The sequence below is a fragment of the Pseudorca crassidens genome, chromosome 1, assembly GCF_039906515.1.
Source record: "Pseudorca crassidens isolate mPseCra1 chromosome 1, mPseCra1.hap1, whole genome shotgun sequence".
NCBI lineage: Eukaryota > Metazoa > Chordata > Mammalia > Artiodactyla > Delphinidae > Pseudorca > Pseudorca crassidens.
In genome coordinates this window covers 146678559-146702855 of record NC_090296.1, presented here as the reverse complement: position 1 = coordinate 146702855, position 24297 = coordinate 146678559, and the positions used below count along the sequence as shown (strand labels likewise).

The following is a 24297-nucleotide window of genomic DNA, read 5'->3' as shown; positions in this document are numbered from 1 at the left end:
GTTATCTCTACTGTCTTACCTGCGTGAGCTTCGTGGAAACTCCCATCATTCGTCATCTGTACAGTTTAGTCAGTGTTTGGACTCTGATTTCTCTCAATGCTAAGCTGAATCTGAGAGCAAGAGCGATACCTTGACGAGAAGAGGAGGTGATAACAGGTTTCCCGTGTGACGAATACAGAGGACAACTCCTGGATGCTTGGTGTGTGATGGTTTTTAAATCAATTCGACACATGTGTGAACATAAGGGCATTAGGGAGACAAGAGAAAGGAGACCCACTTTGACAGCAGGTGCTGCCAGTACACTGGAAGAGCATTCTTGGGTGAATCACTTAAATGCGTGATGTTAAAGAAAGGGATGTACAATTCTCGGCAAGTGCCTCCTCCTGCCTCACCTCACCTGGAGAGTAATAATGCTGCAGTGAACATTGGGGAACATATATCTTTTCTAATTAGTGTTTTCTTTTTCTTCAGATAAATACCCCGCTAGATCATATGGTAGTTCTATTTTTAGTTTTTTTGAGGAACCTCCATACTGTTCTCCATAGTGCCTGCACTAATTTACATTCCCACCAACAGTGCATGAGGGTTCCCTTTTCTCCACATCCTCGCCAACACTTGTCTCTTGTCTTTTTGATAACAGCCATTCTAGCAGGCGTGAGGTGGTATCTCACTGTGGTCTTGATTTGCATTTCCATGGAGATTCCCGATGTTGAGCATCTTTTCATGTGTCTGTTGGACATCTGTATGTCGTCTTTGGAAAAATGTCTATTCAGGTCCTCTGCCCACTTTCTAATCAGGTTTTTTTGATTTTTTGATTTGATGTATATGAGTTCTTTGTATATTTTGGATATTAACCCCTTATCAGATATATCATTTGCAAATATCTTCTCCCATTCTATTGATTTAATTTCAGCACTAGTTTTAACTTTCAGGAGGTTTTGTCCTCTGTTACTCTTTCATAACATTCTGTTACTGTTTTAAGGGTGCAGTTTTCTCACTCCGTGTGTGTCTATGTGCATGTGTGTGCGCATATGCATGCATGTTCTCTCCTGTTCCCTGAATTGTTGTTTTCAGTCTTTATATTGGAAGCTTCTTCAACTGTCTGGGGGAATCTTGACTGTGCATATTTAAGAATGAGCTAGCTATGAGCTCTCTGTACTTCGGTGAGATGTGTCATTGGGCCAAGATGATGGGACAGGAATGCTGACATTCTGAATGGAAGAAGGCAGGGTATTTTCTATGGAGCCATCAAATTTATTTAGTGAATAATGTTTCATTGTTACCATTAACAATGGTAAAATCTGAGAGGTAATATCCAAAATTATATGTTTTTATTTCTTTAGACATCTCTGTATTTTCTGAATTTTTAACAATTAGTGTGTTTTTAATAACCAGAATATACATAAATCTATTTTTGAAGTGATGACTATCTGTATACATAAAATTTTGTGTATGTCTTGACTTCTCTAAGCCAAGTGCCCATGTTTAAATTATTTGTTCAGGAGAATACATTATTTGAAGTTTTAAATCCATATTTTCAAATTTTCTCTCCAGAAAGAATGCAAATATATATTTACCAGCAGTATTTGACAGTACTAGTTTCCTAGACCCTATTGGAGCCAAGGAATGATAGGTCTTCACTCATTTTTTCCTTGTTAGCCAATTAGATAGGTTATCACTTCTGGTGCTTTCTACAAGGCACACCTCATATGAATAGCACTCAAGGAGTTAACCTTTTCAAACTGTTATTTGTACACTCTCCAAAGTTTTTCTTTGCTTTTAACTCTTTTTATGTCAACTTTTTTTTTTTTGTCTGTCTGGTTTATTTTCTTATGAGTAGTTATCAAAAGAACCACTTAAATGTTTGGAGCCCTTCTTTTCTGAGTCCATAAAAATCTGACAACTAAAACAAATTCCTGAATTCATCAGATTTCAAAATGATTTTTCCTCTGGTTGAGTCAGTATAGGGAGGGAATTAGGAGTTCAGGACTTCAAGCCAGACTGCCTGAGCTCAAATCCTAGCTGTACAACAACATCTGTAACCTTAGTCTAGTTAATGAACTAGACTCATTTCCCTCATCTATGTAATAAGGACTATGTGAAACTATCCATATAAGCATGTGACACAGTGCTGGTACATAAAAAACTCTTAAGTTATGTTTATTACTATCATTGCGACAATTATAAGAAGGAATACTCCTGGATAGGTATAATGCTATGGACTGAATTGTGCCCCCCCCCCCCGATTTATATATGAAGCCGTAACCCTCAATATGATGGTATTTGGAGGTGGGGTCATTGGGAGATAATTAGGTTTAGATGAGATCATGAAAGTGGGGCCCTCATGATGCGATTAGTGCCCTTATAAGAAGAGAAACCAAAGAGTTCTCCCCCCACCCCCCTAATGTTATGAAATAGCAAGACGACAGTCGTCTAAAAGCCAGAAAGAGAGCCCTCAGCAGGCCTCCACTGTGTTGGCACCCTGATCTCAGACTTCTAGTCTTAAATACTGAAAGAAAAAACTGTCAAGCTGGAATTCTTTACCAATTCTATACCTTCTTTCAAAACAAAAGGTATACCAATTCTATACCCTCTTTCAAAACAAAAGGTATACCAATTCTATACCCTCTTTCAAAAGCAAAAGTGAAGGAAAGACTTTCTCAGACCTATTAAAGCTAAAAGAATTCAGCAGCAGCAGACCCTCCCTACAAGAAATATTAAAGGAAGCCATTCAGGCAGGAGGAAAATAGCACCAGATGGAAACCTAGATCTACTCAAAGAAATGAAGCACATCAGCAATGATAATTACATGGATGGGTATATGTTTTCTCAAACAGAACAACCTGTTCCTAGGAAGAGCTATTCTGTTCTTATGACACTACATAACTGAAACAAAGAGTTAAGATACTATGTTTTTCCAGTTTCTGCTTGGAATTAGATATGGATCATTCCCTCCTGTGTTATAACTCCCTTGACTGAGCAAAAACATCTGGAAAGTCATTTCTGTGACTTTAGCCAACAGTTTGTTAGTCATTATCCATATCTTCACTAACCTGGAGTGTACATAGCAGTAGGAGGCAGATAGTTTTCTTAATTTGTTTTCAATGTTTCACCTCATTTGTTTCTGTGGTTATGAAATGAACAAATTCTCTCCACTCTGAGATACAAAATTTAAAACTTTGGTTCACCAAAAGTTTTAAAAATCAAGGTGAATTTGTGAATTGTATAAGTATCAGAATTAAAAGCAAAATTTTCTGCTTAAACTACCACTTAGGAGCAAATAAATTGTGTACGTGTACTATAAGCTCCTTTATTGATCCTAGGTTTGTCTTTTTGAGATTTTCATAGGCTTCTCCATTTCAGGCTCACATATGGCTTTATTGCTTACTTTCCAAACTTCAGTTTGGTCGTTTCTCACCTATATGTGTCTTCATTGTATGTTTGAAACATTGAATGTTTCATTTATGGTTACATACAGATAGAAACTCATTATCTTTTGAAGAAACCAATTTATGGCAATAATCTGTGATAAAACACTATCTTAGAGGAAAAGTGGTTCTTATTTGTTACAGCCTGTTTGTTGGTTGGGCAACCAACCAATTTAGCATTCCACTGCAGGCAGGAACCAGCTGTGGGGTGGGGAGAGTAACATAATCAAGAGCAAGGGATAAACAGGTCCACTATGCTTTTCCTAGGCTGTGGGAAGGGTCAGTTGGTGAAACACCACCATCTTGTCTGGACACTATGAGAGAAGTCCCACCTGGCCACTGGGGAAGATAGGTGATAGACAAGATAGACAAGAAAGACATTGGTGATGATTTTCCTGATGTGAAGACCTCTAAATGTATTCCCTCAGGATGACCCTGAATAAAGATGAGAGAAGGAGCTTTATCTGTAATAAAACATTCTCTCAATAGCCTATCAGCCAAACAAACTGCAGTTCCTCCGTATTTACTCCTGGGGTCCAACTGTCAGAACATCAGGAGTCTGGTCTTGATTGTGCCTTTTGAACCTTGAAAAAGACCACTTAAAATCATTCTGTCTATAATGCTTACCTGTACTTGTTTTGAGAGCATCAAATAAATTGTTAGAGCATTTTGAAAGAGTATAAAGTGAACACGAATAAAGAACTAGGGTGGAAGAAACCTTAACTCTCAACCTACTTCAGTTAGGAAAGGAGATTTGAAAGGATGCCTGGGGACAACCCAATTAAAAGGATTCTCAAGTATCAGTTACCTCAATCTCTTTTTATGTCCCCAGCTTTTTTTTTTTTTTTTTTTTTTTGCAGTACGCAGGCCTCTCACTGTTGTGGCCTCTCCCGTTGTGGAGCACAGGCTCCGGACGCGCAGGCTCAGCGGCCATGGCTCACGGGCCCAGCCTCTCCGCGGCATGTGGGATCTTCCCGGACTTGGGCACGAACCCGTGTCCCCTGCATCGGCAGGTGGACTCTTAACCACTGCGCCACCAGGGAAGCCCTATGTCCCCAACTTTTTATTCTGCCTGCTACCACCTTAGTTCACATTCATCTCTTAATTATTCTTGTGCTCTCACCCAGCCACCCCAAAAAACCTGCTTACCCTGTCTCCGTTATCCTTCACACTGACCACTAGTTATTCTCTAAAACTTACCTAATTACAAAATTCCTATGGCTTAGAAACCTTCAGTAGCTCCTCAGGGGACTACAGGATGGATCAAATTCTTTCCACAGTATATGAGGTCTCTTGCAATCTACTTTTCAGGTTTTTTTTTTTCCTTGGGCTACGTTGGGTCCTCGTTGCTGCGTGCAGGCTTTCTCTAGTTGTGGCGAGTGGGGGCTACTCTTCATTGCGGTGCGCGGGCTTCTCATTGGCGGTGGCTTCTCTTGTTGCAGAGCACGGGCTCTAGAGCGCAGGCTCAGTAGTTGTGGCGCACGGGCTTAGTTGCCCTGCAGCATATGGGATCTTCTCGGACCAGGGCTCGAACCCCTGTTCCCTGCATTGGCAGGCTATTCTTAACCACTGTGCCACCAGGGAAGCCCCTTCAGGGTTGTTTTAAACATTAAGTTTATGTAATGTCTGACACATAGAATTCAATATATCTGGTATGGTGAAATAATAACAACAACAGTAGCTGTAGGCTAAAAATTCATTGAAACATTTCCTAGACTGAGGAATATACTAGGTTTCAGTATCTAAAAGAAAATATCTACAGAGAAAGACCATTCTTATAAACCCGAGAAACCACTCTCTTGAAGACAGCCTTGGTGAATGGAGCAGGAGTCAAGACACATCTTTCACTCTGTTTCCTCCCCTTTTCTCCATGAAGTGCTGATACAGTCCCAGACTGTAACCTCCAAGGGAGGTTGGACCATGCCTTTTATTTGTTTTGCCTTTTACTTCTTTTTCTTCTCCTACTGTACTAGTGAAGGAAACCAGACTATGTCACCTCAAAACATGCCACTTTAGTATATTGATGATTTTGAATTAAAGGCAAGAAGAAATAGTAGGTGTAAGAAGGACACTCTGACCCTCCTTTTCTTTCTGAAAGCAGGAGCTAGAACTCCCATGTGAAAAGTACTTTCCCTGTACCAGAAGGAAGGAAGACATTCTTGTCATCAGAGATGGGGAATCTGGGGCTGAGAAATCTATACAAACAAACCTTATTAAACTAACCCTTATCTTCCTAGTTACATCTTGAATGGAAAAATTTGCTTTTCCTCCTGTGTGATTCTCCTTTACTCTCACACTAGTACCACAGTCACAAAACTTCTGACAACAGACTGTGTGGGATTTTGCCCACAACAAGCAATTCTTTGAAACCAGCTGGGTATCCTACAAATTAACTCAATTCTGACACTATCTAACTGGAGATAGCTTCAGATCCCACAGGTTAAGGGCTTAGTCCCACAAGACTGCCCCCATGTTAGATGCCAACCTCAAGTACTAGGTCCCCAGGTTACCTACAACTTCTGTCTGACTTGGCTATAAATTGGAGCCTCCCACCATCTCCCCTGTCTCCACCTTGGGTTCATTTAGTTTTTAGAATGGCTCATAAAACTCAGGAAAACAGTTTACTTACTACTGTAAAAAATTAATAAACAGAAGGGGGAGCTCTCATGCCCTGTAATGGTAGCTGAGCCCAACAGGAAGAAAGCTGGCTCTTCTTTCCTGGCAAGGACTCAGCCAGTGAAAAGCCATGGACTCTGTTTACTATAGCCTTCCCAACTTCCTTTTTCTCCCTCCCAATAAAAGCATCCTCCTTCCCTTGCCTTTTGAGAACGTTCATGTGGCTCTCCCAGGATTGCAGACCTTGAATTGCAGTTCTCTGCGGATACTAAATAAACCCATCTTTGCCTGAGAAATATCTGTCAGTCTATTTGTTTCAACACCGTTTGTTATAAAAGGATATGATAGAAGATACAGATGAACATCCAGATGAAAAAGGTGCATAGGGCAAGGTATATGGGAAGGGGTTCGGAGCTTCCATGCCATCTCTGGGCATGCCACTCTCTCAGCACCTCCATGTGTTCACCAACCTGTAAGCTCTCTGAACTGTATAATTTGAGGATTTTTAGGGAGGCTTCATCATGTAAGTATGATGTATCACTAACTCCATTTCCAGCCCCTCTCCCCCCTCTGGAGAATGGGAAGTGAGGCTGAAAATTTCAAGCTTCTAATCATGGCTTGATCTTTCTGGTAACCAGCCTCCATCCAGGAGCCCACCCAGAGTCACCTCAGAACAAAAGACACTGCCAGCACCCAAGAAATCCCAAGACATTTAGGAACTGGAGCCAAAGACCAAATATTAGAACAAAAGATGCTCCTAGTGCTCTTATCACATAGGAAATTACAAGGGTTTTAGGAGTTCTGTGCCAGGAACCAGGGGCAGAGATCAATTTATGTATTTACTATTATATCAGACTTCTTCACCATTTACTATACTGAGCTCAAACCCCTTTGTCTTATCAATTTTTCACAAATTTATTGTTTCTTTGTCTAAAAGGTATAAAAGCTTCCTGCTCTGGTCACTTCTTTGGGTTTTCATTCTCTTGTGAAGGCTCCCATGTACATGTAAAGATTTAATAAAATGTGCACACTTTTCTCCTGTTAATCTGTCCTATGTCCGTTTAATTCTTAGGCCCAGCCAGGGACCCTAAAAGGGTAGAGAATTTTTTCCTCCCCTATACTAGATAATACCTTCAGTACAATGTTGAATAGAAACAGTAATAGCAGACGTCTTTGTCTTGTTCTAATTTTGAAAGCCAGCTGTATTAATTTCTGAAGGCTGCTATAACAAAGTACCACAAACTGGGTGGCTTAAACAATAGAAATTTATTGCCACACAGTTTTGGAGGCTGGAAGTCTGAGACCAAGGTATCAGCAGGGTTGGTTCCTTCTGAAACTGTGAGGGGAAATCTGTCCCATGCCTCTTCCCTAGCTTCTGGTGGTTTACTGGCAATCTTGGTGTTCCTAGCATTGTAGACACATCACCTTAGTCTCTGCCTTCATGTTCAGAGAGCATTCTTTCTGTGTCTGTATCTGCCTCTGTGTCCAAATTTCCTCTTTTTATAAGGACACCAGTTATATTGGATTAGGACTCACCCTGATGACCTATTTATTATTATTATCATTATTTTTAAAATTTGGAACGCTTCACGAATTTGCGTGTCATCCTTGCGCAGGGGCCATGCTAATCTTCTCTGTATTGTTCCAATTTTAGTATATGTGCTGCCAAAGCGAGCACTGATGACCTATTATTAATTTAACTAATTACATCTGCAATGACCCTCTTTAAATAAGGTCACATTCTGAAATACTGGTTAGGACTTCATCATATGAATTTTTGTGGGACACAATTCAACCTATAACAGAAGCTCTAACATTTTACCATTAAATATATTTGCCATGATAACCTTTATTAAGTAAGTTCTCTTCCATTCCCAATTTGCTAAAGGTTTTGATCGTAAGCAGATGTTAAACTTTGTTCAATGTTTTTACATAATTAACAAGATTTAATATATGGCTTTTATTCTTTAATCTAGTAATGCAATGATTTATACTGATAGATTTCCTAATATTAACCCATGCCTGAATTTTGAGAATAAACCCAACTTGGTCATAATTTTTAATACATTTCTTGATTCAGTTTGCTAATGTTTTAGAAGATAGCTTTTCACATCTGTGTTCATAGGAAAGATTGACCCATAAGGTTTTGTTTGTTTGTTTGTTTGTTTTTTGGTTTTTTGGTACGGTCTTTGTCTGCTTTATATATTGTTACAATAGCCTCATAAAATGAAGTGGGGACTGTGACAGATATTACTAGTTGTTTCAGTTTGGAGTGATAAAGTTCTGGAGATGAATGGTGATAATTGTTGCACAGCAGTGTAAATATACTAAATGACACAGAACTATACACTTAAAAATGGTTAAAGTGGTAAATGTTACATTATGTATAATTTACCCCCCCACACACATACACACAAAACCAAACCCACAGCTAACATCATACTTAATGATGAAAGACTAAAATCTCTCTAAGATCAGGAACAGGACAAGGATGTATGATCTTGCCAACTCTATTTAACATAGTACTGGAGGTTCAGGCCAGGGCAGTTAGGAAAGAAAAATAAATAAAAAGCATCTAGGTTGGAAAAGAAAAAGTAAAACTGTCCCATTTAAAGGTAATGTGATCTTATATTTAGAAAATACTAAAGAATATCCACAAAAAACTGAATAGAGCTAATAAACAAGTTCAGCAAAGTTGCAGGATACAAGATCAATACAAAAAAATCAGTTGTATTTCTATACGTTAACAATGAACAATCTTAGAATGAAATTCAAGAAACAATTCCATTTACAATAGTATCAAAAATAATACATAGGATTCATTTTATACAGGGAAGTGCAAGAATTGTATACTGAAAACCACAACACATTGTTGAAAGAAATTAAGAATTAAATAACTGGAAAGATATCCAATGTTCATGGATTGGAAAATTTAATATTAAGATGGTAGTTCTCCCTAAACTGATCTACAAGTTCAACACAATCCCTATCAAAATCCCAACTACCTTTTAAAAAAGAAACAGAAAAGCTGATCCTAATATTCATATGGAATTGTAAAGGACCTTAAATAACCAAAACAATCTTATATAAGAAGAATAAAATTGAAGGATTCACATTTCCCAGTTTCAAACCTACTATAAATCTACCACATTTAAGACAATGTGGTACTAGCATAAGACATAGATCAATGGAATAGAATTGAGAGTCCAGAAATCAAACCATACAGCTATGGTCAATTGATTTTCAATAAGTCTAAGATCATTCAGTGGGAAAAAGACTACTTTCACAAATGGTGCTAGGATGACTGGATATCCACACGCAAAAGAATGCAGTTGGACCTCTACCTCATACCATAAACAAGAATTAGCACAAAGTGAATAAGAGGCCTAAATGCAAAAGCTAAAACTAAAAACTCTTAGAAGAATACATAGATATAAATCTTTGTGACCTTGTATTAGGCAATAGTTTCTTAGATAAGACACCAAAAACACAAGCAACAAAAGAAAAAATTAGATGAACTACATCAAAGCAAAAAACTTGTGTGTATCAATGGATACTATCAAAAGAGTGAAAAGACAATCCACAGAATGGGAGAAAATATTTGTAAACCATATATTTGATAAAGGTCTAGTGTCCATAATATACAAAGAATTCTAAAACTTAATAATAAAAACACAACCTAATTAAAAATGCACAAAGGTATTGAAGACATTTGTCCAAAGAAGATATACAAATGGCCAATAAGCACATGAAAAATGCTCACCATCATTAGTCATTAGAGAAATGCAAATCAAAACCACAATGAGATACCACTTTACACCTATTAGGATGACTGTAATCAAAAAGACAACAAGTGTTGGGAAGAATGTGGAGAAACTGGAACAGTGCTGATAGGAATGTAAAATGGTGCATTTGCTTTGGAAAGCAGCTGGATAGTTCTTCAAAAAGTTAAACATGGAATTACCATATGACCCAGCAAGTCCACTCCTAGGTATATACCCAAGAGTAGTGAAAACGTAAGTTCAAATAAAAACCGGTACATGAATGTTTATAGAAGCATTATTCATAATATTCAAACAGTGGGAACAACCCAAATGTCCATCAACTGATGAATGGATAAACGAAACATGGTATATTCAAACAATGGAATATTATTTGACCATAAAAATAAATGAAGTACTGATATATACTACAATATGGATGAATCTTGAAAACATTATGCTAAGTGAAAGAAGCCAGACACAAAAGGCCACAGAATGTATAATTTCATTTATATGAAATGTCCAGGCTAGGCAAATCCAGAGACAAAAAGATCAGTGGTTACTAGGAGCTGGGGGAAGGTAGAGAGGAGAATGAGGAGTGACTGCTCGGTGGATATGGGATGTTTTTGGGGGGTGATGAAAATGTTCTGGAATTAGATAGTGGTGATGGTTGCACAAGCTTATGAACATACTAAAAACCATTGAACTGTACACTTTTAAATGGTGAATTTTATTGTATGTGAATTCTATCTCAATAAAAAAGGTACAAGACTTGAACAAACACTTCACCAGAGGGATTATACAGAAAACAAGTAAGCACATGAAAATATGTTCAACATATTAAGGAAATGCAAATTAAAACTATTGTGACCAGAGAAGCCCAAGGAGATATTATATATATGTAATATTTAATTGGTAATATGTAATTGGGTATTTAGGATGGATGGATGTAATGGCATCTAGCACGGAATCCTGGAACAGAAAAAGGACCTCAGCAAAAAAAAGTAAGGAAATCTGAATAAAGGATGGACTTTGGTTAATAATAATATATCAATATTGGTTCATTAATTGTTCCATGTGGGTCATACTAATATGAGATGTTAAAAGGCTTAGTTTTTCGGGATGGTATAACTGTTCTATGTTGATTGTGATGAATCTACTAGTGTGTTAAAATTCATATAAATGTACAACAAAAATAGCCAATTCTTCCTTCCTTCCTTCCTTCCTTCCTTTCTTTTTAGCTGCATTGGGTCTTCATTGCTGCTTGTGGTCTTTAGTTGCAGAGAGAGGGGGCTACTCTTCGTTGTGGTATGCAGGCTTCTCATTGCGGTGGCTTCTCTTGTTGTGGAGCATGGGCTGTAGTTGCGTGGGCTCTAGTTGTGGCCCACGGGCTTAGTTGCTCTGCGTCATATGGGATCTTCCCGGACCAGGGATTGAACCTGTGTCCCCTGCATTGGCAGGCGGACTCTTAACCACTGTGCCACCAGGGAGTGGGGCTACTCTTTGTTGTGGTGTGCAGGCTTCTCACTGCGGTGGCTTCTCTTGTTGCGCAGCATGGGCTCTAGATGCACGGGCTTCAGTAGTTGCGGCACGTGAGCTCAGTAGTTGTGGCTCGTGGGCTCAGTAGTTGTGGCTCGCGGGCTCTAGAGTGCAGGCTCAGTAGTTGTGGCAATGGGCTTGGTTGCTCTGCGGCATGTGGGATCTTCCTGGACCAGGGATCAAACCCATGTCCCCTGCATTGGCAGGCGGATTCTTAACCACTGCACCACCAGGGAAGTCCCTAAATGTTAATTTAAAAGAAAAAATTAAAAATTATTTGGAGCAATCAAGAGCCAACAGAACCTGGCGATTTGACCCTGGAGTGAAGAGAACCACACTGGATGAGCTCTGTCTTTCCAAAGCTTTCCCCTTAGGGCCCTCCCCCATCTGTACAGTGTGGTGTGGCTAAACCTCATGCAGAAAGCCACAGAACTTCTTGGCTTAAGACATCAGTGGATAAATTTCAGGGTGGAGCAGCTGGAAACTGAGGGGGGAATACCCCAGAAAGGAGGTATCTACAGAGAGGGGATCCCCTAAACCTGCACATAAAATTCCTACAAGGGACTTCCCTGGTGGCACAGTGGTTAAGAATCCACCAGCCAATGCAGGGGACACGGGTTTGATCCCTGATCCAGGAAGATCCCACATGCCACGGAGCAACTAAGCCTGTGTGCCACAACTACTGAAGCCCGTGTGCCTAGAGCCCATGTTCTGCAACAAGAAAAGCCACCGCAGTGAGAAGCATGCGTACCACAACAAAGAGTAGCCCCCGCTCACCACAACTAGAGAAAGCCTGCACACAGCAACGAAGACCAAACACAGCCAAAAATAAATAAATAAAATAAATAAATTTATTTTTTAAAAAATCCCACAAATCCTTGGATAACTCCTTACTGCACATCCACTGGGTGAGACTCCAAGGAGCCTAGTGGGAAACAACAGCTGAAAGGGAGATATTTCTGCTGCTGTGTACTGCAAGGGAGACAAAATTTGTAGTTTGATTTCCACAAATTTAAAGGGGCTTGGTAAATGCCTTTAGGCTGCCCACTGAAATTCCATAGGGGCTATGCCTTAGAAGACCATGGGGCAGGACTAAGGAATTCACCCTAATAATAATGGTGAAACTTAAACAGACTCGCCGTAACAAAGGGGTGAACCAGAACTCCACAAGCTTCAGGTCAAGTTCAAGCTATTAATTTGACTGCTTGCTAATACAAAAATCAATGTTCTTCAGGAGAAGATAAAAGAATCCATAATCTGTACAATGTATCATCTCCAACGTCCATTATACAAATTTTAAAAATCCTAGACATGCAAAAAAGGAAAATGTAGCTCAACATCATTAGAAAAGTCAGACAATGACAGTAGATACCTACACCACCCAAATGTTGGGGGGAGAAAAAAACCTTTAAGCATTTATTATAAATATCTACAAAAAACTTTATGCAAAAGATAATCATAACAAATAAATAGATGGAGAATCTTAAGAAAAAAGAAAATTATATTTAAAAATAGAAATTCTAAAACTGAAAATAAGTAAACAAATAAATGACTGATTTTGGGACTTCCCTGGTGGCACAGTGGTTAAGAATCCACCTGCCAATGCAGGGGACATGGGTTCAAGCCCTGGTCCGGGAAGATCCCATATGCCGCAGAGCAACTGAGCCCGTGCGCCACAGCTAAGCCTGCGCTCTAGAGCCTGCGAGCCACAACTACTGAGCCTGCATGCCACAACTACTGAAGCCCGCACGCCTAGAGTCTGTGCCCGGCAACAAGAGAAGCTACCGCAATGAGAAGCCCGCACACCACAATGAAGAGTAGCCCCCGCTCGCCGCAACTAGAGAAAGCCTGCGCACAGCAACAAAGACCCAATGCAGCCAAAAATAAATAAATAAATAAAATAAATAAATAAATAAATAAATAAATAAATTTATTTTTAAAAAAAAAGACTGATTTTAACAGCAAGTTGAAGTTGTCAGAAGAAAGGGTCAGTGAAAGTAAAGAAATACCAGGAGACATCTCAGTCAAAAGACGAGAATAAAGACTGAAAAAAAAATGACATATCAAACAATATTAAGGTGATGGTATTAACTGGAGTTAGAGAATGAGAGGAGAGAGAAACCAAGGCAGAAAAATGTGAAGAAATAATGGCAAAAATCCCCGAATTTGGTAAAGACAAAAATGTATATATTCAAAATTCTCAGGGCACCACAATGAGATATAACTGAAGACAACCGCTCCTAGGTACGTCATAGTCAAACTGCTGAAAACAAATATAAAATCTGAATAGTGAAGATAAACAATACATGACATACTGGAGAACGATAATTTGAGTTATCTTTGATTTTTCACCTGGAACTGTGAAGGTCAGATGACAGTGGAGGAAAATCTTTAAACTGCTGAAAGAAAAAGATTGTCAATATAGAATTTTACATCCAATAGGATGAATGAAGTTGAAATAAAGTTATTTTCAGATAAAAGAATTCATCTAAGAGAATTCATCCACCAGCAGATCTGCACCACAAGAAATGCTGGAAGAAATTCTTTAGGCTAAAGGGGAATGATATCAGGGAAAATCTTAGACCTTCATGAATGAATGAAGGGATCAGAAATGGTAAATATCTGGGTAAATATGAAAGACTCTTTTCTTCCTACTTTATTTAAAATGCAGGACAGTTTAAAGCAAAAATTATGACATCATCTTGTGGAGTTTCTAATGTGTGTAGATATGATCCATACAACAAAGCATAAAGGATAGGGCAAGGATTGTCGTAAATGGACCTATTTGGTTATGAGACTTCTACACTTTATGTGACATCGTACAATATCATCACTAAGTAGATTGTGAAAGCTTAAGTACATAGTTATATTGCAGTACTAGAGAAGCTACTAAAATATAGACAAAGAGGTACAGCTGTCAATATGTAAAATGAAGTTCTTTTTTTTTTTAATTGGGTGAAATTCTTTAAAAAAAAATTGAATATGCCCAAAGAAGACAGGAAAGGAGAAGAAAGGAACAAAAGTCAGAAGGGAAAAAAACAAATAGTAGCTCAAAATCCAACCGTATCAATTATTACATTAAATATCTATGGAACAACAAATGGTTCAATTTAAAGGCAGATATTACCAAAATGAATAAAAAAGCAAGACTCAACTATATTCTGTCTACAAGAGATGCACTTTAAATATAAAGACACAGATAGATCAAAAGTAAATGAATGGTAAAAGATATAGCTACAAATAGTGAGCATATCAGATAAAATAGACTTCAAAGCAAAAATTATTAGCAAAGATGAGGAATGACATCCATAACCATAAAGGTTCAATTCATCAGACAGACATAACAATAATCAAATGTTTATGTATCTAATAATAGAATTTCAAAATCCACAAGGCAAAATTTGGCAGAATTGAAGGGAGAAATGGACAATTAATCCCTCTATTAATTCATTGAAAAACTACACAAGAAATCAGTAAAGACATAGATGATCTGAGCAACATTATCAACCACCTTGACCTAACTAATATTTATAGAATACTGTACCCTAAATGTGCAAAATGAACATTTTCAAGTGCATATAGTATATTCACTAATATAGACCATAGGTTAGTCAATAAAATAAGTCTCAACAAATTAAAAGGAACTGAAATCATACGAAGTTTGCTCTCTGACCACAATAAGGTGAAGATGGGGCATCTGTGTACCCTGGAGGCCAGTAAGGGGAGAAAGGTAGTTTCAGATTGCAGGCACAAGTGGCACTGCAAGCACAAGCGGGTATGGGGTAGGGGCTGAACACCAGGAGGAGGGGAGAGAGCTGGGTGGGGGCACCAGTTACCCACCCCAGGCCCCAGCCTTACGGTCTCTGGCTGCCACCTGTCCCCAGAGCTGCCAGGAGGAGGGAATGCTGCAATCAGAATGGCCCAGGTGGTGATGCTCAGAACAGGGCCCCTGGGCTTCCTGCTTGGCTCCTTTGTCTGCCTCAGGGGCGGACAGCTAGTCTTCCCTGCTCTGGCCACAGAAGGAGAGCACCTAGCAAGGTACAGAGGTGACGACTGCAAGGTGAGCTGCTTGGGCTCGGGGCTAGGATTCAGGTGGGATCACTGGGCCAAGGTGGGGGTGGGGACCAAAGGTTTTGTAAGAGAAGGAAGGGCCAGCCCAGGGTGTGCTGGGGGCTCAAAGGAAGGGTCTGCTCTGCCCCAGTGGGGAGCCCCAACCCTTGTTCTGGCTGGAGATGGCCGGCTGAGAGCAATGACCCCAAAACCTTGCTTCCCACAGAGGAACCCTTTGTCCAGGGCTAGACTGAAGGGGGACAGGAGGGGCTAGGCCATAGCCACACCACCAAGGGCCACCACAATGACCCCACAAGCCCTGTGCTCAGTGGTAGGACCTGACTGGGTGAGGTCCTTCAGGGATTTCTGGGGGAAGGGCAGGGCCCCAAGGAGACTGCCTGTCACCCCACACCCAGTTGCAGGGCCACTCTCACCGCTGTTCCTCTGAAATTCTCCATCAGAGTGAAAGGAGAAAGAGATCAGGTCCCCAGTGAGGACCCCCAATGGGATGGGCAGCATTTCAGGCCAGGTGCCCAGAGAATGGGATGCTCTGTCCCCTGGGCTCTTGCTCACAGCTCTGGGACCTTGCTCCTCCTCCTTTCTTACAAAGAAAATGGCAGCTTGGCTCAATGAAAGCCAAGGGGAAGGTCAGGAAGAATACAGGGGGTCAGTAATTCCTGGTGGTGGGGTCTGGGGAAGCGGGTGCTCGTGTGCCAGCAGCATGAGGGAGGCAGTGCTATACAGTGGTTAAGGTCATGGGCGCTGGAACCAGACTGCCTGGGCTTGAATCCTGGTTCCCCCACTTACTAGTTTGTAACCTTGGCAACCTCTCCAAGCCTGTTTCCCTTTCTGTTAAATTGGAAGGATAACAACAGTATCTATTTCATTACATTACTGTTAGGGCTAAGTGGGGTTTTAGCACAGTTTCTGGCAATAAATATTATCATTATGGATGGAGCCCCACATATAGGCCTAGATCCCCTAACTGAAGGGTCACCTCCTCATCCAGACCCTGACTCAAAGTCCAGGGGCCCAGCTGATGGTGGCCAGAGTATTCACCACTGGGGAACTTTTCAGAGGGAGAGTCAGGGGTGGGGCCCTGCTCTCCAGAGCCTTTCCAGCTGCGTGATTTCCTAAGAGCTCTGGGGCAGGGCTCACAAAGAGGCAGCCAGTTTCTGAGGGCCCATTGTTTTTCTCCTGTGAGATGAGAAAGACACTTTCTCCCCACCCCTCCTCCCTTGACGCCCAGCTCTGCATGCTCAGGTGCAGGCCAAAGATAAACAAACGCTGCCCGTCTCTCCTTGTCTTGCTCACAAAGAGCTCTCAGTGCCTCCCAATGGTTCTGTGATGCCCAGCCTTCCAAGCTTATTATCCCCAATTCACAGATGAGGAAGTTGAGGCCCAGAGGGAAGAAGTGGCTTATTTGATGTCCCATACAGAGAAGTAGCACAGCCCGGACTTGGTCTCCCAGTCCTGTATCCAGTATTGCAACAGACTCATGGGCACGCCAAATGCATAGCCACACATTGACGCACAGACAGACAGTCCCACGTGCACCGTGCACAGCCTGAGTGGGGAGAGGCCAGAGGGGCGGTGGTTTGGACCCTCACTCCTCAGGAGCCAGGTGGTGACAGCTGTTTGTTTGGGTTTTTTCCCCTCCCTAGATAAGCTTCACATCCCAGGTAACTGGAGCAGAAATCCTCAGCTTATCTTTTCTCCAGGTGGGGTTCCTGCTGCCCCAGTAGGGGCCAGGACAGTCCACTCTCTTCCACAGCTGTGACCTCTGCTTGGCCCAGTGGGTATGGGGGGAGTGGGAAGCAAGAGATGCTGCTGGTGGATTTCAGGAGAGTGTGACCAAAGTCCAAAGGGCTGTTCACATGACTGGGTCCTCCCTGTGGTCTCAAGGTCAAGAGAGATGGGAGAGGGGAGACCTCAGCCTAAGGTAACCAACTGTCCAAGTTTTCCTGGGTTCTTGGGATGTAGGGTTTTAAATTTTAAACCCTGGAAAGCCCCAGGCAAACTGGGATGAGGTGGTCCCCTGAGTCTTCCACAGCTCCCAGTTTGGGAAAATTGAGATTCACTCCAGAATATGTAGAGGATACTATGGACTGGGGCCAGGAGGGAAGGGAAGGGTCAGGGACAGGGGAGGCAGGCCCTACTTTCACCCCCTTTCCCAGGCTCTCTCTGAGACCAAAGCTCAGGCACAACCACGCAGGCCATCCTCCCAGGTCCCAAAAGCCCTTTGTTCCCAGTAAAGATAGGAGAAACCTGAACTAAATGTATTTCTCACTTCCTTATAGAGGAAAAGGAGGTAAGGGAGGTGACTGATGTTTAGGTCAAAGGGCACACGAAAGAGTCATGCAGACATACATTAAGCTGTGTGCACTCCAGCAAAGTGTAACTTTTGGAAACCTGTTTCTTTATCCTGAAAATGCAGATATGTTCCCATCTTGTGGGATTGTATGAAGCATCAATGAGCAGCAGCTTAATAGATGTTGGTGGCTGAGATTGTGGGAGGGTCTTTCTCCTCTCAGACTTGGCAGGAGAGGCCTGTCTTGGGTCTAGATCTCACCCAGGTTTCTGTTTCTTTCTTTTTTAAAAAATATTTATTTTATTTTATTTATTTTATTTTTATTTATTTTTTGGCTGCATTGGGTCTTAGTTGCAGCATGTGGGATCTTTCATTGTGGCAAGGGCTCTTCATTGTGGCACACGGGCTTCTCTCTAGTTGTGGCATGTGGATTTTTCTCTCTCTAGTTGTGGCATGCGGGCTCCAGGGTGCGTGGGCTCTGTAGTTGAGGTGCTTGGGCTCCAGAGCACGTGGGCTCTGTAGTTGAGGCGCGCGAGCTCAGTAGTTGTGGCACGCGAGCTTAGCTGCCCCATGGCATGTGGGATCTTAGTTCCCCGACCAGGGATCGAACCCATGTCCCCTGCATTGGAAGGCAGATTCTTTACCACTAGACCACCAGGGAAGTCCCCCAGGTTTCTGTTTCTTCAGGACTTCTGCTCCTCTCAGGTTCACATGCCCCTGGTGTTGCCTCCAGGGAATGGCAAGATGGGAGATGACTGGGAAAGGGGGTCCTAAAGGAGCAGGAGGGGAGGGGAATGGCGAGGTTGGAATTTGAGATGAGAAGAAAACGTTGCATAAGGAGGAGGTCTCAACTGCTGGAAACTGAAGGGTGGCTCAGGGCAGAATTTATCCATGATATCCAGGCCTCTGAAGTTCCTCAGCACAGGGAGGCATGTGTGGGGTAGCGAAGACATTCACCTCAGGCTTAGCCCCAAGCCAAGTCTCCCTGAGCCCTGGGTGGCCCATCTGACCCAATGATCAGTGGCTTCTCCCTCATCCCAGCCTGCAAACACCCGGTGGTCTGGTCCATTTCTCCTCCCAGGCCCTGACTGGGGCAGTCAGCACCATTAAGTTCTTCCTGTCTGAGGCTTTCCTGGGTCAACACTTAGAGGCCGTATAGCACCTGAGCCAGGAGACCTCTTCCTGGTCAGGTTGGTGTCACCCACTGGATGCTGGTGCGGGGCCCACGTGGGCGTGTACTGCAGCCACAGAGAGATCATCCACTTTGAGGGTGAGTATCTCATCTGGAACACAGGCCTTAGTCTTCGAACAGAGGCTACCCATCAAGCCCAGCTCCACCAGTGGGTGGGCCTCATGGGGATGAAGACTGCAGGTCCTGAGCTCATGGTGTGAGTCTCTGAAGACAGGGAGTTGGGCACCCAGGGTGTGGGGCTCAGGGCCGCGGGATCCTGGGAGATAGGGATGCAGGCTGGATCTTGGGGCTGGAGTCACAGGACCTGACCTGGCTCTGATCCGCACTTGTCTGGTGATCCTTGCATGCAAGAATCCTGGTGGCCGCGGGCCGCTCATGTTTCTCGGCTCCTGCGAAGGCGTTGTGTCCAAACAACGGCAGCGACTGCTGCTGCGCCCCCGCTCGCTTTGGAGGGTGCTGTGTAGACAGGGCGGCTGGAGCACCGCATATGCAAAGCCTTGGACGCTGACCCACCTCCCTATCACCCCACGCACAGCAACTGCGTGCACTCTGCACTGCACTGCTCGGCCTAGAGCCCAACCTGGACCCCCTACAAATAGCCCAGAGTCCCACTAGTTCAGTGTGCACGGCCCAGCTACCCATGCAGGACCCCACGTCACCTCCAGAGCCAGTTAACAAATGCAGCTAACCAATGCGTTCCTGGAAAATTCAGGCCCTCCCTCCCCACCCAGGCCACGTTCTTCAAACTCAAGATCCACTTTCCTCTGGCAGACCCAAAGCCCCCAGAAGCAAACTAGGCCTGCTAACTCATCAAGGTTCTACTCCTCTGAAACCCTTTTCGGTCCACTCCAGGAAGATCCCAGCTCACAGATACTGGGCACATCTATTTACTTCAGCCTACTTCAGCCAGGTGCTACCATGGTCCTGATCAGTCCCTATTCCCATTTTCCAATGGAACCCACCTACAGAGACAAATTCCACCTTTCCGGCCCTGCCCATTTCCACCCGGGCCCACCAATTCTGGTTCTGGAGACACCTGTATCCTAATCTATAGATCAAGACTCAGCCCTATGGACCCTTCCACACTCCGTATCCAGGCCTTCTCACCTTCTCCCTGAAGTCCAGCCAAAAGACCCCAGTTATTCAACCTGATGCCCCAAAGTCAACTAGAACCCACCCCTTCCCCCAACCCAGTCACCACTTTCCCTCTGGATCCAGGCCGTCTTTCCTTGGGGTACCTTGGGCCTTGGGGGAGGAGCTGAAGGCCTCACATGATCCAAGAGTCTTGGCAGTCACACCAGACCCTAACCCACCCTCTTCCCTTCCCCTTCTTTCCTAGGTTTCGGTGGATGTGGACTTGACCGTGGACTAGCCATGACCTCAGGCACTCCTGGGTGGGCATGAGGGCTTCAGAAATGGTTATTAAACTATTTTCCAAAGCTGAATTCGGGGTTCACATTCCCCTCTATTCTGTCCCCATTTCTCTACATCTGCATCTACATCTACAGCAGCATGCTGTAGGCTCCTTGGCGCTCTTGGACCAACCTTCCTTAAATTCCAACATCTCCAAGAAACCCTTTTGCACAGCTTTCTCTTACCCCTCCCCCACCCCCGCCCTTTCCTTCCACAGCGTGGGCGAGCATCCGCGCTAGTATCTGGGATGAGTGGAGCCCCTAGAGGCCGTTCCACCGAGACCCGGTGGTCTGTGGTAGGTAAAGACGTTCTGCATCCCCAGAAGGCTGTCCCATAATCAGTCCAGCAACCTCCACCGCCCCCCGCCCCCAGACCTGGAGCTGCATCAGTCCCTTTAAAGGGCAGGAACCTTCCTTACTGGGGGGTGGAGGGATTTCCGAGGGATTGGGGCGGGGCCAGACCCTGCTACACCTCCCCTCCTGCTCCCTCCTCGGACACGCCCTCCGCTCCGCAGGCGCCGGTACCTTTAAGAATCTTCACGCGAGCATCCCAGATTGATAAATCCGCGCGCTGCCTCCGCCACCGCAGGTTGCGGCCTTTGCGGAGCCCAGGCCGCGCAGCCGACTTCGCCTGTCCGGCCTGCGTTCCCTTCCTCGGTCCCTGCCGCATCCCGGAGGCGCCGCGACCATCCCAACGAAGCCCGCGACCTCCCCTGCCGCCCCATGTCGGCCGCCCCCGCCTACAGCGAAGACAAGGGCGGCTCTGCTGGCCCCGGGGAGCCCGAGTACGGCCACGACCCGGCGAGCGGCGGCATTTTCTCCTCCGACTACAAGCGGTGAGGGAGCCCGCCGAGAGGGTGGCTGTGCCCGGGCCGGCCTGGAAACATGCGCTCCGGTACCATGGACAGCGCACAGGCCAGTCGGCCGCGCCCAGGCCGGGCCCCGGCGGCGCGCACCGGAAGCCTGCCCAGCCCCCTCCCGCCGCGGTCACGGGCCTTCGCGACGCCCGTCCCCAACGGCAGCATCCCGCAGTGAGGGGCCGGCCTGCGACCTGGGAAGGGGGTGGGAGGCTGGTGGGGGATGGGCCAGCCGTCTCTCTTTCTGGAGGACCAATCCTCTCGCCCCAGGTGTTTCTCCTGTTAGTAGGTTTGGATTACACGCGTTCTCCGCCTTTTTTCGCGTGTGGCAAATTGACTCCAAAATAACGTGGGGGAGGGGTCAGAACCAGCAAGCTTGAGCCTGGGGCCTGTCCAGGAAGGCCCGTCCTGGAATAGACTCAGAACCTCCCAGGCCTGGCCCCTCCTACAAATCCATTTTCCCTCATTCTGGTCCCCATGTTCTCATCCCCATCTCCCATCTAGCGCTCACACTCCTGCTCCCCACATTGCCCCTATAGTTCAGCCCTACCTTAACTTCCCACTCTTCCCTTCCGCCTTTGGCTCATTCGTTCGTTTATTCGTAAATTTTGAAACAAGCCTTTTTAAGGGCCTACTGTATCGAGTCTCGTCCTAGTCACTGTGAATGCAGCCATGAACATGAGACAGTCCTTGTCCTCAAGTTGCTCTAGAGGGGGACACAGGGAAGAAGCTGTCAGTGACAGTTCAGGGTAGCGGGGGCTGTCAGAGCGGTGAGAGGAGCTGGTCCCTGTGCCAGGAGAGAAGGGACAGGGGAGAGCCAGGGATGTTTCAGGCAGAGGAAAGAGCTTTTAGCAAGGTGTGGACGTGAAGGAGAGCTAGATCACAGGTTTTGTAGGTGCTAATACGGTGAGGGCAGAATCTCTGTGCAAGCCACCAGAATGACCAGAAATGAAGGTGGGGAGATGCCAAGGTCGGGGTGGGGGGCGCAACTGAAGGGTTCTAAGCAGGCAATAGCAGATTTGCATTTTAGAAGGATCCCAGGCTGGGTTGTGGAGAAGAGATTGGAGGGGTGCTGGATTCAGCAGGAGACAAGTGAAGGGGGCTGAAGTTAGGGGGGAGGACATGATGGTGGCCGAGACTATGGGCGAGGCACAGGACTTGAGGGCTATTTTAGGTGGTAGAAGCCCCAGACGTGATGATTAACTGGGGGGAAAGGTAAGAGGAAGGGGCTGGGAGAAGATAAGGATAATCTCAGGTTACTAGCTCTTGTAACTGGATAGATGGTGGTGCCATACAGGGTAATTGGGGAAAAAGACATTACAAGCAAATTTGTGGAAAATAATGGCTTTTGACATGCTGAGATTGTAGACTCTGAGGTATAATACATTCAAGTCTAGTAGGTAGCTGGATGTTAGGATTTGGAGTCCAGGAGATTATTATATATATCCATCAAAGCCACAAAAGGAAGCCAAGAGAACCTAGGGAGCATGTAATATAAAATGAGTTCAGACAGGGCACAGGTAGGAACCCTGAAGACATGGAATTAAGAGTGACCAGAGAGCAGGGGAAAAGTGTTTCAAAGTAACTGAGAAAAAGTAAGCCAAGGGAAGGAGGAAGAACAAAATGTAGTTTCAAGAAGGAAGCGATCAGCAGTGTCAATGCCCACTGAGGTCAACTCAAACAAGGAAAGCAATCATGACCATTGGTTAGACAAAGAGCAGGTCAACCCCTTCCTGCTTTACTCCCCACCTTCTGCCCTGGGAGAATAGTTCTGGCAAAGTCAGAAGAGGAGGGGCTAGATTATTTTTCCCCAACATTCTATGATGAACAATTTTAAACATACAGAAGAGTTGAGTGAATAATACAATGAATGTGTGCCCTCCCTCTAGATTCAACCATTGATGACATTCTGCCATTTTGCCTTATCTAACCATCTGTCTATATTTTTGGCTGAGCCATATAATTTGTAGACATCGTGGCGCCTCAGCCCTAAATTCTAATCAGCATGGGAAGCCAGATTAAAGTGAATAGAGGAGTGAAGGGGAGGTAAATAAATAAAACACAGTGGATGGGAATTTTGCTTTCAAGAAGTGTGACTGTAAGGGGGAGAGAGGGAAAGAGTTGCCAGAGGAGAACATCAGTTCAAGAAGGTTTGTTTATTTTATTTTTGTTGTTATTTTTGTTTGTTAATTATTAGGATGGGAGAGCCCAGAGCAAGTTTAACTGCTGATGGGAAGGAGCCAGCCGTGTGGGAGAGGCTGAAAGGAATTGAAGGAGAGAGGGGAGGGGAGGCTTACAGAGCTGGGTGGGAGGATTGGCCTGGCCTCAAGGAGGACCAGCTCTGCCCAGAGGGAGGAGGACAGGAGAGGAGAGAATAGATGCAGATGCTTGGGAGCTGCGGGGGATTTGATCTAAAGCCTTTATTTTCTGTGAGAAGCCAGTAGTGAAGCTGCAAAGGCAAGGCTGTGGGTGGGAATTTGAGGAGCATCAAGGGGGTTTGAAATAGAGCAAATAAACTAACCACTCCTGGCAGGGTAGGGGCTGAGGGGACAAGAGGGCCAAGGATGTGAGTAAGAAGCAGATTGGAGGGGTGGACCTGGGGGGCCTAGGCCAACTATGGAGGAAGGAGAGATAAGAGAGTGCTGATAGGAAGGAAAAAATCAAGGAAATGGCCTTGGAAAGACAGGTGAGGATCAAGATGGTTAGGGTCAGAGTGAGAAGGGTGTACAAGATTTCTGAGGAAGAGCTGTTCTGAGGAGGCAGGGGTCCAGTTGTGGCATGAGAGTGGAGGAGAGGGATGCCCCACCTCTGTCTGGATCAGCTCTCCTGCCCCCTAGTCCCCTGCCTGGAGATTGGGGGTTGGCCCTGTCCCCAGTCCCTTTCCTCCTCCCCCTCGTGAGTCCTTGTCTCTGAGCAGTGAAGAGGAAACCAGAGCCTCCCTCCCCGCCAGTGTCTAGTTTCTGAGTTTCGGGGCGGGCCGTCTGGTGACAGTGACAGGCATCCCCAGCTCCCTGGTCAGCTCAGTCCCATTTTGGAGCAGGACCTGGTGCCCAATGCAGCGATTCCTGCAGCTCCCAGGGGCCGTGGTGAGGCCAGGGGGCAGAGGGGCTGATGGAGGTGATCAGGAGGCT

General features: G+C 44.6%; 1 protein-coding gene and 1 non-coding gene across 5 annotated transcripts in view; one reads left to right on the top strand and one right to left on the bottom strand.

The window, feature by feature from the left end:
• AP3B2 (adaptor related protein complex 3 subunit beta 2) overlaps positions 1 to 24297 on the top strand; it is a 63432-nt gene that overhangs the window by 11472 nt on the left and 27663 nt on the right. For 2 of the 4 annotated variants that reach the window (XM_067698042.1, XM_067698033.1), the window contains exon 1: positions 21012 to 21145. The exons of 1 other annotated variant lie outside the window; for it this stretch is intronic. In XM_067698042.1, the coding sequence (XP_067554143.1) occupies positions 21033 to 21145 (113 nt within the window). In that variant the 5' untranslated portion in view covers positions 21012 to 21032. Of the gene's footprint in view, positions 1 to 10743; positions 10810 to 21011; positions 21146 to 24297 lie in introns of those variants that run through there. One more of the 4 variants, XM_067698049.1, reaches the window with a different exon arrangement.
• LOC137208151 (U6 spliceosomal RNA) lies at positions 7616 to 7722 on the bottom strand. Its single transcript, XR_010935496.1, has one exon. It is a non-coding gene; the product is annotated as a U6 spliceosomal RNA (small nuclear RNA).